This window comes from Atta cephalotes (genome assembly GCF_000143395.1).
Source record: "Atta cephalotes unplaced genomic scaffold scaffold00065, whole genome shotgun sequence".
Taxonomy (NCBI): Eukaryota; Metazoa; Arthropoda; class Insecta; order Hymenoptera; family Formicidae; genus Atta; species Atta cephalotes.
In genome coordinates this window covers 668,031-686,645 of record NW_012130129.1, presented here as the reverse complement: position 1 = coordinate 686,645, position 18,615 = coordinate 668,031, and the positions used below count along the sequence as shown (strand labels likewise).

Here is an 18,615-nt window from a genome sequence, read left to right as displayed (position 1 = left end):
AACCTATCGAGCAAATTTATTTCATTTCTGAAAATATGTGTATATTTACAACGTTACAGGGTTTGACTAACTTTTCCGCTCAAGAATCAAATGATACTTTCATGATCCGATTCTCAACTCGTTTTAACAAACAATGAAGATCCCGCTTTGCGCGCACATAACGATTCTTCAATCATTGATCAGTTTTATTAATTTTATTTAATTAGATTTCGCAGAGACTCGCTAATCTCTAAGAAGTTTTTTTTCAATAAAGTTTATTTCATTTCATCTCATGTTCAACATGAATGAATTAATTTCAAATACACTATGAAACATCGAAAGACTCTTCACTTTTGTGCGCACAATGACGATTCTTCACTCATTGATTAGTCTCATTAGGAATCTTTAATGAAATCTCTCATTACTGGATGATTTTTCATAAATTGAAGAAGTTTTTTTTAGTAAAGTTCGTTTCTCACTTTCTCACTTCGCTGCAACGTGAATGAGTCAATAATTTTTACTTTCATATACGCGATGCACTACGGGAAATCATACCGGATATCATTCACCTGGGTTCTTACAGACGCATTAATTCGCATAATTGCGGATGATCCGAAGAAATATTGCTATTCACACAGCATTTATCTTATACACATCTTTCTTCTAGAAAGTACTTGGTACAGATCCTGCTGTCTTTGTTACACTAATTAGAGCACTAATTAGAAATTATATTGCCACACTCGGAAAATTGCGCATTATAAGTTGCACACACGATATGTCGCATAATTTCAATGATAACACAGATTTCTTCTTTTTAGTATGGTCTCCATACATCATTTCTTTGCTCGCTTTCTTCGCCAAGTACGCCGATTTCTCGAATACTACTGATAGTAAGATTGCCACCGGCTATAGTGACCTGTTCCTCACTCAGATCGCCGTGCAGATGCAAATGAATCTGGTTTTGATTGACGGTGCTGTATAGCTGAGGATAGAGGACCATCGGTGTCGGACCTGTGATGTAATTCTGACTCGGATTGTTGTAGTAGCCTTGATAATTGGGATTGTAATTGTGGGAAGCCACTGGGACCGGGGTCGCCGGACCAGGTGTCCAGGAACTGTAATGGTAACCCGGGCTACCCGCACTGCCCGTGCCACTACCGGCAAAAATGTCAGGGTCGCTGGATCTGGTCGGCACCAAGGGCAAGGACGTGGTCGGCGAGGTGCCATGTCCTGAGTACATGGACACGCAATTCGGCGTGTAGGTATCCTGTTGAGTTTCCGAAGGAAGTACTGCAAGCAGAAAACAACGTTCCGATTTGCAAATTATTCGATAATCGTGAAAACAATTACAAAGTCTCTACAGTCTACTAATTTACAAAATTTCGTTTATTATAAAGGATATTTATAACAAAATGCGCAAATAAAAACATTAAATAACTTGTAATGTTGGTGAATTTTTAGATATTAATTATTACATGGAAAAAACGCTTTTGCTAAAATATTTAAAATAATTTTGCTGAACTATCAAAAGCCAAAAATTAAAAATTGATGAGCAATCGTTGTAAAAAATTTTGATATTCTAACAATCAATTGAAATTTCCAATCAAATTATTTTAATGATCTGTTACAAAATTAGTTTCAGATTGTTTTCAGTAAAATTTTAGATATTTCAACAAAATCGTTCCTTCTTTGTAATAATTAAAATCTTTCAAAAATCTTTTTTGTGCATATAACCTTGCTCTATTTGATCAAGAATCATTTCTATTTCTGTAAATATAATTGATGATAAGGTGATTTATACTCTGTAGAGTTTTCACATCTAAAAAATCAATTATCTATAATATAGTTTCTAAAATAGATACAAATGATACACCTTCGAGATAGCGTGTTACGAAACTTTTTCCCGGAACGAGTTATGCGTCAGAGTGTATTAAATCGTCGTAGGTGTTTCTTAATTAGCAATGCGTCGGCGAATCACATTGCTGGATTAGCGACGTAAATGAATTCAAGTTTTTTGATTACTTTATGTATTAATGAATCGTACCGGTTGGTAATGGTACTGGTTCCGTTGTTGGATGATGTGACAATGATTCTCCTGGATATGAAAACGCACCGCCAGGTAAAGGAGAATAGGAACCACTGCTGCTGACTGGAGGAGCCGGATAAGACGGCGCTGTGGATGGATAAGCCCATTCTGTAGTACCGATACCCGTGTCTATAACAGAAAATGTTATTTGATTAATTGATCAATTTTCTATACGAATAAGACCAATGACATAAATAATTTGCAAAACGATTTATATTTTACCTTCACATTTTAATTCAAAATAAATTTTTAATGCAATAAATATGTTCAAAAGAAATCGTATATATCAAATTTTAATTTAAATAAATTCCGTATGTAATCCGTCAGAAACTAAAGAACTGAATCGTCTTATGGCAGTGTACTGTAAAACGTGCTTCTTAAAATGCGCAGCAAATCGTATGAGTCGGTAACGGAGTTTCGAGTGAGTAACGTAGGCAGATTAATTGATATGAGTCACAAATCGAAGTAGGCGCGACGGAAACTTAAACGCTGGAAGTGAATGTATGTGCATTGTACGTATATCTCGTATGAAAGAAACGAGTAGCATCGCGTCGTCGAGATCAAGATCATTAAGTAAAGCAACGATTGCGAAACAAGTGCTAGTAAAAGTGTAAATATATGATCGAATGATTCGTAACTTTCAAATCATGTCTTCCTGGATTTTTTCTACATAAATGAGTTTTCTACATAAATGAGTGATTTAAATATGATAATATTATTAAATATTTAATAATTCTAGTTCCGGCGGAAGTCATTTTATTAATTTTTATAATTGCAATCTCACTTCCACGAAAAAAGTCAAGTCATCTTTCTCTGCAGCTCTGTATTTATTGGAAATATTAGTAATATTACTGGTCTTATGGCTATTACTGGTCATAAGTTTCTGAAGTATCATGTCCCGATTATGTACAAAACCATTCTTAACATAGAGAAAGACAGAGAGAAAAATGATAATGCGATGAATCATATACGATTCGGAGAAATTTTTCGGTGTCATTGTCCCATATATGTACGAAGCGATGAAACATTTCATTTAATTAAAATGTACACATATTATATACCATTCTATTTTATTCTCACCTAGAAAGATATTGTAGAATTATAAAATATTCCAAAATGTTGGTAAAAATATTCGTTTCTTTGATTTTGGATTTTTTGATAGAACATTATATAAAATTTAACTTTTGTATATTATATTTTGCATATATTTTTTTAGTATTTTGTAATAATTTTTAATGTTTATATAATTTTATTCTTAAAAAAAATCAAAGATTGACCTAGATGATCTTTACTTACATTAGCAATATATCATATATAACAGATACAAGCATTTCTAATGGAACAATTGGTGAGAAAAATCCGTAAAAACATTGATGATAATCACTGAATGAATAAAGACTGGTTAATGATAAAAATCGGTTTTCAAGGGTATTCACCATTCACTTTGTTCCCTTCACTACTACTGATCATTGACAAGTTTCGAAATGTATTTCGAATTCCGATTTCTCTTACTCAGAAAACTCAATAATTTTGAAAACAACTTTTTTTTAACTTTTAAAAAATTTATATAAAAATCGAGACAACTTTTCATTACTTTTTGGAAAAATATTTTAAATTTCTTCAGAAATGAAAAATTGCAAATTTATCTCAGTCCTATCTTTTTGTAGAGTTATCTCTGTAAGATTTCGATATACATAATTTGTATTGCGAGACTTCTAATAAAATCTCTGTTAATAGCACGTTGTTGAATGATAATTATATCTCATCGCTGTTAAACGTTTTATTCACGCTTCGAAGAAAATTAATATGAGACTGGTCGGAATTATCTATTTTCGCGTGCAAGCTACGCGTGTGGGGAATACCTCTGTCTTCTCATATGGAAAATATATGTAAAATACTATTCTCGCGAATTCGTTACAATCTCTTTCAAGTTTCCCCTATTTAGCAATAGTAACTGGAATTCATCGTTATCAGTAATTATAAATACTTGTCATGCTTACAATTAGTTGTCGTTAGTAACAACATTAACTAGAATTCGTCATCAATCACGTTATCTTGTGATGCTTGCAATTAATTGTTGATGATAGATTGGGGGATTTCCATGCTATTCTTCTTAGGCCAGTGTTCTATTTGTTAGAAATACATTGAAAGAAAAGATTAACTGCTACAGCAAATTAGATGGTAAAATATGGCATAATATTTTTAATTAGCTGAAGCAATTTTTGGTTGTGTTGTGTTAGCAATCCTATCGAAATCCTATTGCTAAACTAATATTGCGGATAGATTAACGCAATTAAAGCTGCTGCAATTAATTAAAATTGTTATACCATATTCAGCCAATCTTTTCTTTGTAGGACAAGTTCAAGTCATTGATATATGCGACAGGTACAAATGATATAGTTTCGAATATCGTTCAAATCGGCCGAGCTCTATTATGAGGTGAGGTCGAGGTCGGTACCGATCAGTTCTCGGGCAAAACTGTCGTTACGCCTACTAAGCGGAAGGTCGAGGTCGTTTCGAAATTCTCAAAGAGGACCGCCATGCAGGACGATCAGGCAGGGTACAGAAGGGGATGATTATCGAAAATGGCCGTGTATTTGCCGCAATTACCGGAACAACGGTAACAAAACAAAGGCACTAACACAACACTCTACTCGGATTGGTGTCGGCAGGACCATCTGTTGGATAATAGTCCGCTTCTCTCGAATGATTCTCTATGAGAGGACGAGTGAGAAAAGAAAAATAACGTCCTATTCCATTCAGAACGAAGGATCGCTTTTTATCTTCTTCTTTTTCGCTCTTCCTTTTTTGTCTAACAATGCTTTATTAGTACGGTGACCATACGTCCCCTGTTTTTTTAGGGACATTTTCAAATTTGTCGTTCCAATTAACACTATCCTATATAATGCATTTAATCATTCTCTTATGTATATCCTTGTAATCATTTTTACACATACATTATTTTATTTACATTTTTTTATAAATAACAGATCAATAAATACACTGGAAAAGTCTTATCGTATTAATTGAACTTTTGGAAGAAAGGTATACAAATCAGACACTTATAATAAAACTTATCAAATATTCTAATTGAAATAATCAGAAAATTCTGATCGACTTATTTTGTTTATACTTTTTGTTGGTACAATTAGAACATTTTTCTTAGTGATATTCTAAATTTAAACTTTCATGCATATTATAATAAAGTTAAACGTGGATCGGATTACTTATTGCATAATATATCGATTAAACGACAAATAATTAAATGTAAATTAACTACGTCATTTACATCTTTATTCCCCTATGCGTAGGAAAATCCATTCTTTCATCTATGCATAATGAGGAACGTAAAATCCGATCTACAAAAATAAGAGCAGATCAGTTCGAACTTTCCATTGGATTTTCCGTTATTCGAGTAATAATTTAACGATCGACGTTACGCTGCTCTATTTCGCTCGTCGTCATCATCGTTGATTTAACATTCATCGCAGCTGACCATTCACAGCTGACCATTGTCGTCACGCTAATGCTCGCGTTGTCGCCGGTGATCAATTCTCAGAAGGCAACTTCTTGTTCTTCTTCGTGGAGGATCGCAACCTCGTCGTCGTCGATCCCGTGGCCAAAGGAACATACGAGTCCTGACCAAAGGAACTCCGAGTTGTTTACTGCTGTCCTATATTTTTCTCTTTCTTTTTCTGCCCTTCTCTCTCTCTCTCTCTCTCTCTCTCTCACTCCACGGGTGTGAAACCACAGTGAGGTGGTTTTGGTGCTTAGTCCTCCGACCAGCCATCTACTTAACGAACCATCCATCGACCGCCGTCATTTCGCCGTTTCTCGGTTTCCCTCCCATCTAGCCGCCGCCCCCGCTCTCTTCTACCATTTCGATCCTTCATCTCTTCACTCCGCAATGCTACCGCTATCCGGCGATTCGATCGACCTCATCTTCTCGCTACCGACTTAAGATTGTTCAGAGATTTCTTCTCCGTGCTCCGAGAAAAGAGATCCGGCCTAGGCGATCGTGACTGCCTGCAACCTTGATATTAGCAAGCTGCATAGAAGTTGTACTGCAATCATTTTATTATCAATTGATGTTGCGATTTAAAAAACCAACTTTTTCTCGTCTCAAATTACTGAATTTTTACATAGAGAATAACGTTTTAATTAAATCAATAAAACGTACCAACAAGAATGGCATTTTAGTGAGATCAAACAGAATTTCTGGTTATATAATAACAACTCATTTCTGATTATGATAACCAGAAATTCTGTTTGATTTTACCAAAATGTCATTCTTGTTGGTACTTGTTGGTATTATTAAAACATTTTTTTAAGTGCATGTAAATTAAATTAAGCTAATTGGGATTATATTATATATTTAATCGCATAATGCACCGATGATTGCATAATTCAGAATTGCTACATTCGTAAATTTATCATGAAAATATATTCCATTTTTTTTCCTTATTAGTTAGATATCAACATTTTCCTGTCAAACTTTTCCTTAAAGCTATTCGAGGCGAGAAAGAAAAGTGATGTGAGTTCGACGTGCTTTCAGCGAATACTAATTCGCCTTATTATGGTAGAATTAGATAAGATGTTATGTTGCGCACGATGATACAATCAATTAAAAATCGGCCTTAGATACTAATCCTTAATACTTTTTAAAATACCGTTTTCAAGTTGTTCATTATGATGTGTCAAATATAAGAACAAAAAAATCGAACAATATAATCAAATCATTAAACTTTATTAACTTATGTCAGCTGCATTTAGGATCAAAATGTACGGACGCCATTATTTTGCTACTGTGCACATCTTCGGAAATACAAACATCTTGTCTAATTGTCTCATTCTTCACAGCATGACATGAGCAGGATTCAGAATCTCGGACGAACCGAGAGATCATAACCGTTAAGAAAAACTCAAGAAGCTCATGGGGCTTCGGTTCCCACCAAGATAGATGCTCGTTCGGTCGTGTAATGTAAGTCGATATTGCCGCGTCGTCTTAATATAACGTCGAACCAAATCCATCTATGTGCGATCGATATATCGGTCGATATGTCGGCACATAAACTGAGCATAACGTAGCGAACGAAAGAAGTCTTATGCATACGCGCGTTCAGGAAACTCGTGCGTATCGCTTACCATCAACGATTTCTTCTTATACCGAGTATCCTGTCTCGAGGATAGTGTTTCTTCTCGGAGACGACGAGATCTCAGCAAGACCTGATCTGTCCGATGCTATTTCGATCTCGTACGTCTGATCGAAAGAAAATATTAAAATACCGAAATTAACAGAAGACTAAAAATTTTCTACGTGATTTCTACTCATTTACTCTATTCGTTTATTCCTCTGTCATTACATCAAAATTACGAATTATTAATAGTACAGTTTTAACGATTTAAATTTATTTTCTGGAAAACTTTGTTTTTTGTGTCGTTGTTGTGGTGAATAAATGATACGTAAAACTTTACTTTCATTGTAATATTTCTTTTATTGCCCTCTAATAATAATAATAATAATAATAATAATAATAATAATAATAATAATAATAATAATAATAATAATAATAATAATGGTATATATTAAATAATGATAGTATCTAATAATTATTATAATTATAATGATAAAGTATTGAAATGCAAACAATATAAAATATAAATAAATATGCAGTGTAAAATAAAATAGGAAAAATGTATCTTAAAAGGTGAAGCATCAACATAATGTTGTTTCGAAGTTTAAGTTTAACAATGAAAATAAAAGTAAAAACATATACTTACATATATTTACAAATAAAATAACAAAATAAAGAATTGTCAAAAATATATAAAGAGAGATAATGAATCTGAAATAAAGACCGAAACAAATTAAAGTAATAACATTCAAGATAACATACAATTAAAAAGAAAATAACAAAAAAAAATAATAATAAATTATAGATAAGAGACAAAAACAAAAAAGAGATACGTAAAATGTATGCTATGTCAACATTATAAAAAGGACACTGCATTTATTTCATCTGACGGCCACGGCTCAATTAAATCAAAATTGATGCGTAAGAAAAAGAATACAAAGTATCGATAGTCTTTTCCCACCTCAGAATAATTCGATTGCGCGCTGTTCTTTTCGATTGACAGATCCTGCAGGAGTCAGTAACCTGAAGGTTCAATCTGCGAGAAACCGAGATCAACAATGCTGTTGCTTCACGCGCTGCTCGACTTCAATGACCATCGCCGGTAATTTCGTTCGCTCGGTTTGCGTTCTTTCGCCTTTCCTCCCTCCTTCGCCTCTCTCTCTCGCAACTCGTTCTCATTCACATCGCCATTCATCCCCAGTGCATTCCTTTATCTCGCTGTTCTTGGACGCTCCATTCAATTCCCTGGTTCCGAATTTGTAAGAGAAGGAAATCTGTTTAGCGTAACGTCGCGCTAGCCGCAAAGTTTGGGCCCCTGTGTTTCACACGCACGCATTATACGCTGTAATTTGTCCTGGCCTGGACAATGGGACCTCAGGTTTAGGTGCTGAAAAAAAGAACTAATCGACGAATTTGCTTCTTCCCCTCTCACTCTTTCTCAGTTCTTTGCTTCATCTCCTTTTTCTTCTAGCGCATTTTAGTGTTTGTGCCTTTCTTGATATCATCTCTTAGTCAGGATTATCTCTCTTGTGCATCTTCCTCTTGCTCGCACGTTCCCGCGCAATTTTCAGGATGAATGAAGAACGAAGTATGAATGGCGAGCTCCATCGATGCGCCCGGAAATACCGAGGTTTTAACTTCAACCGCATAGTATCGTAATAATTGCTTGTCAAGATTACATAAAAACTCTCGATCGCGTTCCATGCACTTACGAAAGTGTTAATAAAAATAGAATTATATTGACTTATTTGTTAAGAAAATATACGCGATTGTTTTTTTTTTTTATTATGTTCCACACAATTTGCATTTCTAAATCTTATTATTTATATTACATTTCACTGTTTACTATTAAATAATATTTGTAACAAATTGTTATAACAAATAAGATAAATGTCTCAATAAGTAAACTAATAAAAAAGTATGATTAGTTCTATAATATTATTGATCAATAATTGTATTGATAAATAATTATATTATATATACTGTATTAATTAAATTACATTACAAAAGGAATTAATAGCCGAAACTTTGTTTTGTCGGTGATCCGAAAAATACTAACACATAAATTTAAAAAAGAACATTTTAATAAAATTTAATTAATATATTATTACACTATCTTGATTCCATCTTGATTCAGCAACTAAATTAAAATTTTTTAAATTGGAATTTTCAGTTTCTTATAATTATAAAAAACATATTTAGACAAGTGCAGTGCAATATTTAAAAAAATTCAAAAATGTGAATATTATGTCCTAATTAAAAGATGATAAGAAGATGAATGGATCAATGAATTAATGCCTTTGTAAGCCTGCGCTGGATCTCGGTGTGAAGTATTTCCTCTATTTAATCTCTCATACAAACTCCAAACGTTTCGATCCTAGTTCGGATCCTTTTCAATGTTAGAAATTTACATTCGCGAAATCATTGTGTTTCCTGATATCACTATACAATAATAAAAAGCATTACAATATATTATTACTAATAAACGCAGAACATACTTAATATTTAAATTAATATACATAAAATTTAATTTAACTTAGATGAATTTCATCAAAGGTAATGAGAATGACATGTTAACAAAACGATAGTTATAATTCAGCTAACAAATAAGACAATATATATCGATAAAATAATTAAACATAGATAAAGAAAATATTGAAAAGAGGAAGCTTTATTTATTAATCAATAGGTTGTCATAGACGCTGTTTAATAGTTCAGTGTCTGAACTGTTAGACAGCTTGTGATAGTCTATTGATGAATGGAAATATGGTTTGCAATATGAAAGAAACAATTTTTTTTCATAATATTATAATTATTTTTGCAATCAAAGTATATGTTTTTTTACTTATTTTATAAAATATTTAACTTTTTCTTTTTAGTTTATTATTTTCTTGTTGTTATTAACAAATATCATAATAATCACTAATGCACTGATGACTTTTCAAATTCTGAACATATAGTATTCAGTAAAACATTTACTCTCTAACAAGTAAATACTATTTTCTTTTCAGGTGAAATCGTTTCGCTGCTAAGCATCAGTGTGAGATTTCGCGAACGAGTTTCCGGAGTTTACTTGTAATTTTATACACTAAATGTTTTCACAGGACCGCCTCAAAAGTGGGCGCTGAAAGGAAGCGACTTTCAATTACGCCTTTTTGGCTTCTGAAAGACCGGTTATTTATTGTGTCTTCGAAAAGCGACGGAAAGGATAATTGAGGTAACAGTACGCTTCGTGTATATATACGTACGTGTATTCAGCGATCCTTTCTTCACGTAATTTTGGGATCATTTTTCCCCCTGAGACGTTTCAACAGCATCCGTCATGTACGTGTTTCTTTAATTTGAAACGAATATATTTTTATAAATAAAGTAAGAAAATATTCCATATTTTTTAAAGACTTTCTATAAATCCGTTTAGCTTGATTGCAATTGTTAAATGAATCTAGAGCACATCGGAACGCGCAAGAAAGTAGCGCAGCAATAGATAGAAAAAAACCAGATGAATCAGGGAGATTCCTTTCATTCAATGACACTGCTATTTCCCAGAATAACTTCTTGTTTGTTCTCTCTGCTGGAGACTCTACAATCTTTCAACTCGAACTTGACTTCATCCGGATTCGTCTAAATCAGTATACTCAAATTCCTTGTATTGGAGCACGGTGGGTCACGGAAGGCCTTTCATTAGGATCCGGACCGACGAAACTCGCGTAGGTGGCCCTGTCCTCCTTCAAATGTAGTGACGACGAATTTTCTTTCTCATTTTCAGATTTTTCTGATAAAATAATAATCTCAGAGTGATGTTATTGTTGTATCTTTTATTATGCGATATTTTCTTTGTACATTTTAACAAAAGATTTGAATAATATAATCCTTTATAATAAAATTATATATTTTGTAGTAACATAACTGTTCACGTCATAGTAATATTATAGGTAGACTTTGAATATTATTATTATAATTAAAATTTTCACGCAATTTGTGCAATTCCAGTGAAATTATATTATTGTTTTTCATTTGGAAAGTGCATGAAAGTATTGTTTCCTTAACGATACTTCTGTGTTTTTACAGCGAATTATTTTAGCAGTATAGTGTCTCTAACTAATGGAGAATCAGCGAAAGCGATAGTAGATCGTTAATCAATTGACCACGCTCAAGTCGTGTTGCTGATTGGCTATCAATTAATTCAGAATAAAAAAGAATTGAAGAGGACCTCGGAGAATTCTTGCTCGACTGCGCTAGGTCGGCATTTCAGATGGGTCGTTGCCGATTGGTCTTTGATTCCGTTATTGTTTATTGACTGAATTCTGTCACGACAATGCTCGCTTATTTTTTGCTGATAAATTGCTGTCGTCCGTAACGGCTTTTTTTCGCGAATCATCACGCACGTACGAATTCATTTTCATGTTTCAAGCCACCTTATTCCGTATGAGAAATCCGAGTTAGACAACTCATTGAATCTCTAAACGTTCTTCAGTTATATAAAAATAAATAATAAAAATTTCACTTCCTCTTTTTTCTCATAGATTAAAGTTATTACGTTTGTCAGTTAAATTTCGATATACCAGAAAGTCAATTATTAATAAATAAAACGGTGAAATTTACAGGCGGATATCGGAAAATTCTTCACCGTCATGTATTGCCGATATTAAAAAATAAATAGGGACAGATGAGACCTGTAACATTGTGAGGCAAAATGGTACGATCGAAAGGAAGCAGCCGTGCCTTCTCGAGCGTGGATCACGTAACTGCCTCCTCCACCTTCTCTTGTCTTGTCTCTCGTTTCTTTTCTTCTCTTGTTCCTCCACGAGAGTACTCTCTTCTTCCCTTTACGTATCCATTCTATTCTTCATTCTCTCTCTCTCTTTCTCTCTCTCTCTCTCGTTCTCTCACCTTTCCTCTCTTTTCTTCCGTCGACACGATCGAGTCAGTGTACCGGCGATGCTACGAGTACAGGAATTTTGTACAGGAAAAAAAGACTGGGAGCATGGGCTTCCTCTGATCCTAATTCGTCTACCTTGCCTCAGTACTTCCGTTCACCCGTTTTAGTGTTCCTTCTTCTCACAAAGAGCCTCCCGTGTTTTTTTCAATTATAGGTACCCCGATCATCTATAGATGCATGAAATTTGCCGACGGCGGGATCTACATGTTGTGTGTGATGTGTATCTTTCGGAACTTCATAATCAGTTATTTCACTGGATTATTCGTCAATCTCGCAGTTACAAGATCTTTTACCGAGATTACGAGTTACGTATCGAGATAACGACGACGGATCAGGTGACGACACTGGAATTTGTGGTATTTCCGATGTAGATGCGAAATCGTGTAAAAAAAAAGGATCGACACTGTTTTGATGTGCATGGAATCTGCTGACATTGAGATTAAATGCCGAATTTACATTATAGAATTTATGATGAAATAAGATATACTTATAAAGTATACTTATAAACAGCGAACAACACATTTGAGGTATGTGACTCATTGTCAATACTAACCGTGAACTATCCGGTCAATTTAATATCTTCAATATGATTCATGAAATCAAACTCGTTAAGTTGGGAAGAAAGTTTCCTGTAGCGGCCCGAATAAGAGTATGCTAATTCATTGTGAATATTTTCTGCGAACGGCAACGATTACGAGGAACGTGGTGGAACTTTAAATCCGCCGGCAAAGGTTGGGATTATTTACGATTTAGAGAAGTAACGGGAAGGAACACGGCATGAATCGCGAATGATGTTAAGAAGTTTTTTTATCATCATAAATTAAAGAAAGCAGAATATGTGACATTCTCAAAATGACTCATATTAATTAAAGGAATTATTCATTATTTTAAAAATAAAGCTCGATGTTTATTGAGATACTTTCAATGATTTTTTTCTTGCCTGTATAAATATACACGAATGTTATAAATTTAAAAAAGCGAAATATTTGACATTCTCAAATATCATATTAAAGAAATTATTCGTTATTTTAAAATAAAAAGCTGTTTTTATTGAGATATTTTCAAGGCTTTTTTGTTCAATGTGCACGAATGTTTCAGTAAAATGACGATCCCGATCTCCGTGAATCACTTTCTCGCTTCGCTCGTCCGACATGATTCTTTCTACGATTTCAGCCAGCGAATCAACCTTGGATCGATTTGCTCGAGATCGCTCCTCGATCAGCTCAAATCGATTCGAATCAGTATCTACTGATTGAGGGACGTCTCGATTTTCGGCATTAAGCACTCATCCTTGCATAATCCGTATCATCTTCCAATGATTTCGTGTGCGCTTTTCCATTTTATCTACGGAGATTTCAACGAAAAGAAAATTTTAATGCTACAGTCACATTATTACTGAACTTTGATGTAATTTTAACGCTCTCTCTTTTAGAAACCGCTTTTAGAAATATTTACAAAACCAGAAGGCAACGTATTGGAAACTATTGTAATAAAATGTATTGTAATAAAAAAATTCTTATCTTAGAGTTTGTAAAGATGCCTTTTAAGAGCTTTTTTACTCAATATGGATTAATGACGGATTTTTTTAGATCTGAGTACCGGAAGTTAAATTGGCAATAGACATGACGACGATGAGAAAGGCGTGAGCAGAAGAAACGCGGGATGTAGTAATAGTCTGTCTCCAGTGGTCTGGAACTCGCGTCGATCGCGTGGGAAAACGGTGGGTGCATCAGAGCAAAGGGTTTGATTCGATCGAGTTTGCCCTTTCTAGCAAACGAGTTTTATCGAGGTACGTGTCGCGCATTATTGGTGATGCATTTTTCAATCGCCGTATTTTTATCGTATATCTAACATATATAAATAACTATAAATTTATATTAGAATCTATTTTAATCAACAAAAATTTACAAATATTGCTCCTTTATTTTAAAAGTGACATAACTAAAAAAATTAACAATTAAATGAAAAATTTTTAAGTAGAAATTAAAGGAATTAAATTTCCTAAAAAGGAAAAAAAACTAATTTCTCAATTCTGCAAAAAATTATTAACTATCAATCAATTTATAACAGCAAGAAGAATGATATTTTTAACATGTATCATTTATGTCATTTCACAATCCTTAAAAAACAATTTCTTTAGTTGTGAAAATTTTGATAATTTTTTATAAAGTTAAATTAATTCTCTTTTGATGGTTTATAAAGCAATATTTACTTAATTAATTTATGACAACATCTCAAAAATCACGTTTTGTGTCTTTTAAAATAAGGGAACAATTGTCGATTAAAAAAATTATGACTATTAACAGGATTCTAACACCGATGCAAATTCCTTAGAATTTCACAGTGGCAGAAAATAAAGATATTCTAGGATTAAAGAAAAAGGATCTCTTTTTAGCGCAATTGTTCAACTTTTTTCGCCGCAGGTGGGCGAGACTATCGTCAAATCATGAATATATACTTCACTCGCAGAACTAATTATGAAATTTCTCTAGTCAGACATGCTCGTTGACTTTATCGTCGTCAGGAGATACGATCCTTTGGGGACTCGACGTTAGGAGGTGAGGAAAGGAATCGCTTGTGCTTTCGCCTATCTGCGGCTAAGTCTTTCGCCTAGTCCTCTGTCATGTAACGCGAAGAATACGTGGAAACGGAACGGCACGGTTGCCCTGTTTATTATCGCGGTTGGGCTAAGCGGTCGCCACGGGTTTCCTTAAGCCGTCCGCCAAGTGCGCGCCTGATTGGACGGACACGAAGGATGTTGTACCACCAGGATACGCGATAAACCGTCAGGCGATAAAGTTCCACCGGGCACTGCCAAAGAGGAGGAGGATTTCTGAAATTTCATTTTGCGGAAGGCGTAAGATTTCTCAGTAGAGATTCGAGAATCGTCCGGAATCTTCAGAGACCAGCGAATATGTTAGAATCCACAAAGAGCAATTCTTTCTTGAGTTTTCTAAAGAAATGTTTCCGAAGCGCATAAATAATAGATTCATTTTATAATTTCCAATTAATTCTCTTTTAATCCTAATTGATATTCATTCTGAAACTTTCTTAACTAGTATTCGCGAGTATTCGCCAATATACTTTAAATTAATGTATATTTGCTTAAAATTAATTGAACAATTTTTCTTATTTTGAAGGTGAAATTTGAGGAAAAAAATCAATAACTTAAAATTATTTAAAGTTGAAAAATATTTATTATAAACAATTTTTTACAAGTACGTAGAAAAAAATGGCTAGGTCCACTGGATTCGTAAATACCAATTAGAGTCAACACAATTTTGATATGAAATTGATCGATTGATTCTTTAATCGTAGAGATATACGATTAATTTGTTGAAAAAATTGTTTGTACTTGACGGAAGATTCCTTAAATGAATAGAATTGTGAGAAATCCAGAAACGTTTTTTACAACAATGTGGTCACAAAACATTTATAAAGATGTTATTATCAAATCATTACGCAGTCATATTAACATTAAGTTTTTTTTCATGCAAAGTAGCAATGTAAGAGTCAGTCATAAGCGTATGGTTCACGCAGGTAAAATATGTGATGTATTCGACATTTCTAATTGGCCAGGATGCCATTTATAGAATGTATTGCGAGGTAAATAAGTACTAGGAGACGCAACAACCGTGGAAGTCTACGATGGTGCCGACGGATTTACGAGTTTAATTAAGTTCTGCGGTCGCGTTTGTCATTTTAGTAGGCATCGAAGACTCGTTGGCCAAGGTTCGAACTTTGCTTTCTTATAGAGAAGTGCAAATTGCAAAGAAGAAAAGTTTACGTCGTCGTTTCTCAAACTGTGCGACAGCGATAATCTATTGTATTTACTTCGAGAGTTCTTTTTCACACAAATCTTTGATGTATCATTATTCAATATAACTTAATCTATGATTCAATGCAATTTTATGTAGAAAATATTTAAAATTATCTTAAGAAAATTTTAAAGAAAGCTGAATAAATGCGTTAACTTGCTAAGAACGCTGCTTAGTGTATCATAGATCTTTTCACGTCTTATAGACGATTTAGCGCGTGTTAATAACCTCGTGATAGAGCATGATAGGGGTCGCCATGTTGCGAGGGTGAGTCGCGATAGGAGTGTGTGTGACACTTTCCTAATTGCCTCGCAACTCCCTTTCCCCTGTTTAAGAAAAGCAACCCTTATCCGCCTGTTTCTCGCGGAGCTGACTTCGGGAACTTTCGAACAACTGGACGTAATCCTATACTCTCTACTATGTTATAAAGATAATCATATTTCACACACAAGAAGCTCTATATCTTTAATAAAAAATATAAGTAATTTTATATGCGCACAGAAAAAAATGTTTGATTGAATTAACTTATAGAATTTTGGTGAAAAATGAATGATCCAGAATTCTAGTTAAATCTATTAAAATTCTAGCTGAAATAATCAATATTTAGTAAATTTAATCAGAAATCTAATAGATTTAACCAAAATTTTGAATCATTTTTAACTAGAATTCCAATTCACCTAAACATTTTTTTCATTGTGTATAATAATAAATACAAACTTCTGTATACTAGAAATATACTATTATACTATATATTAGATCTCTTCTTCAATCTCTTTTTCAAGGTTTTTATATGAAAATTATTCGATAAGTCGACAGCTCTCTTCTCTACTACTAATCTATAATTCAAGTATATGTACTACAGATTTTTAATATTGATCTATGTATAAGAAGTTAAGCGTACGTATATACATTTGCATACATTTTGCAATATTTTATTTTTTTTAATCAAATTTTGTAATCAAATAACTGTCTTTTAAAACAAAATTTTTTAAATTTATTGCAATGGAAAATTACGTTACTCCTATTTCTCTTCGTCTCATTATGCAGCGTCGCCACATGAATAATGTCCTAATAAATATTTAGCTTTGAATCTAGAATTGATTAAGCAACGCCCTTGAATATAGTTAAAGTTTCAAATTTAAATATTGATTATTAACAATATCATTATGTAAAATGTAAATTGGGAGCCATAATGTCATCTTCTCCTCTATAATAATGTGAAAAAAGAAGCTAAATTATTTTTTATATCCTTGAATTTTTAATAATTTCAATGCGGTGAAATAAAATTGTGATTGTGCTCACTGGATTTACGGCAATCGGATGTCGGTTAAAATGAGATATTGGAATTGGACTCGCCATATAATACGTACATGGATAAAATCGTGCTGTTCTCAAGAACATCGAAATAACGTTTAAGTAAGAGTGCCAGCTGCAGCAAGTAGCAGCAAGGAGGCGTAATAATCTCGTACAAGCACGCACTAGGCTTCCATTAAGCCACGTCGGCATTCTAAGTATTAACGAGTAAAATGCATGAAGGCCGGAGAAGTTGGGAACCGAGATCCACGGTAGGACAATCAGTAGGTGGAAAAAATCCGCGGAACAGCCAGAAAGGTAGCCGCATTCTTGGTAGCTACAGAGGCACGTGGGAATCGCGAGATCGGCCCTCCTCTCTCAATGCTCTTTTCAGAGGCCCCTCTTCTGTGGATATCTCGGTCTCGGCGATGTAACGTTGCTCTCCCTCGTCGTCTTTTTGGATATCTTCTAGGTAAAGTACGAGCATCCCTGGTAAATAGGTAAAGAGCCGAGAGATGCGCTGGGCTGGTGCAGCCGCGGCCTCTTTGTCTCTTTCTCGCCGGCGAGTAATATGCCGGCAAAAGGGGGGGATATGAGAGAGATGATTTCCTTCTTGCTAACTCGCGACAAGCTGCTCCTGGATTCTTTGCGCGCACCTCCCGGGGACGAAGCTCGCAACGCGAATTACACGCTTCTTAACCTTAACCACTCGGTAACTGGCCGCACGTAAAAATCGTCAATCGTTTGCGCAGCCGAAAAATATGCCGGCGAATCATAATCATGAGAGAGATAAATAAGTAAATAGATAGAGCATTTTACGCTGTAAGACAAGCCGTCTAAGAACATACATGCAGCAAAGAATGATGACAAAAAAAAGGAAATAATAAATAAAAAAGAATAATTTGCAAAGTAAATAAAATAAAGCGATAAAAGACAAGAATTATAAAAAAAAATGTAAAAGTTGAATAAAAATATATAGAGGTATACGAAGAAATACAATATATAAACAACGAGAAGCTCGGTAATTAACAGAAAAAAAAGGAAAAGAGAACATGATTGTTTTTTTTCTTTATTAAAATTCATTGATATTTTTCTTTCTTTTTTCTTTTCACAGTATCTTTTTTTGTTATTTTTATATTTTTAAAATTTATGAGATTCCAGTTAAAAAACCTGTTATGTATTTTTCCCATCTGATAGATTTTTCTAATTTTACTCGACTGTTGGTTTATCTTAGCCGGATAAATAACTTCCTCTTCGTAAACCACCATGACGCGTCTTTAGAGAAACGTAGTTTTCGTCCCTTTCTCCAACAACGAACCTCTTAGAAGGCATGACGGACAATCCTTCTCTCTCTCTCTCTCTCTC

At 33.9% G+C, this 18,615-nt stretch overlaps 1 protein-coding gene across 1 annotated transcript in view; it reads right to left on the bottom strand.

Moving 5' to 3' along the window:
- Positions 1-793: 793 nt before the first annotated feature.
- LOC105623833 (protein lozenge) overlaps positions 794-18,615 on the bottom strand; it is a 38,527-nt gene continuing 20,705 nt past the window's right edge. Inside the window, exons 5-6 of the mRNA XM_012205208.1 lie at positions 2,024-2,194; positions 794-1,269 (exon numbers count right to left, since the gene is read on the bottom strand). Of these exons, the coding sequence (XP_012060598.1) occupies positions 794-1,269; positions 2,024-2,194 (647 nt within the window). The remainder of the gene's footprint in view (positions 1,270-2,023; positions 2,195-18,615) is intronic.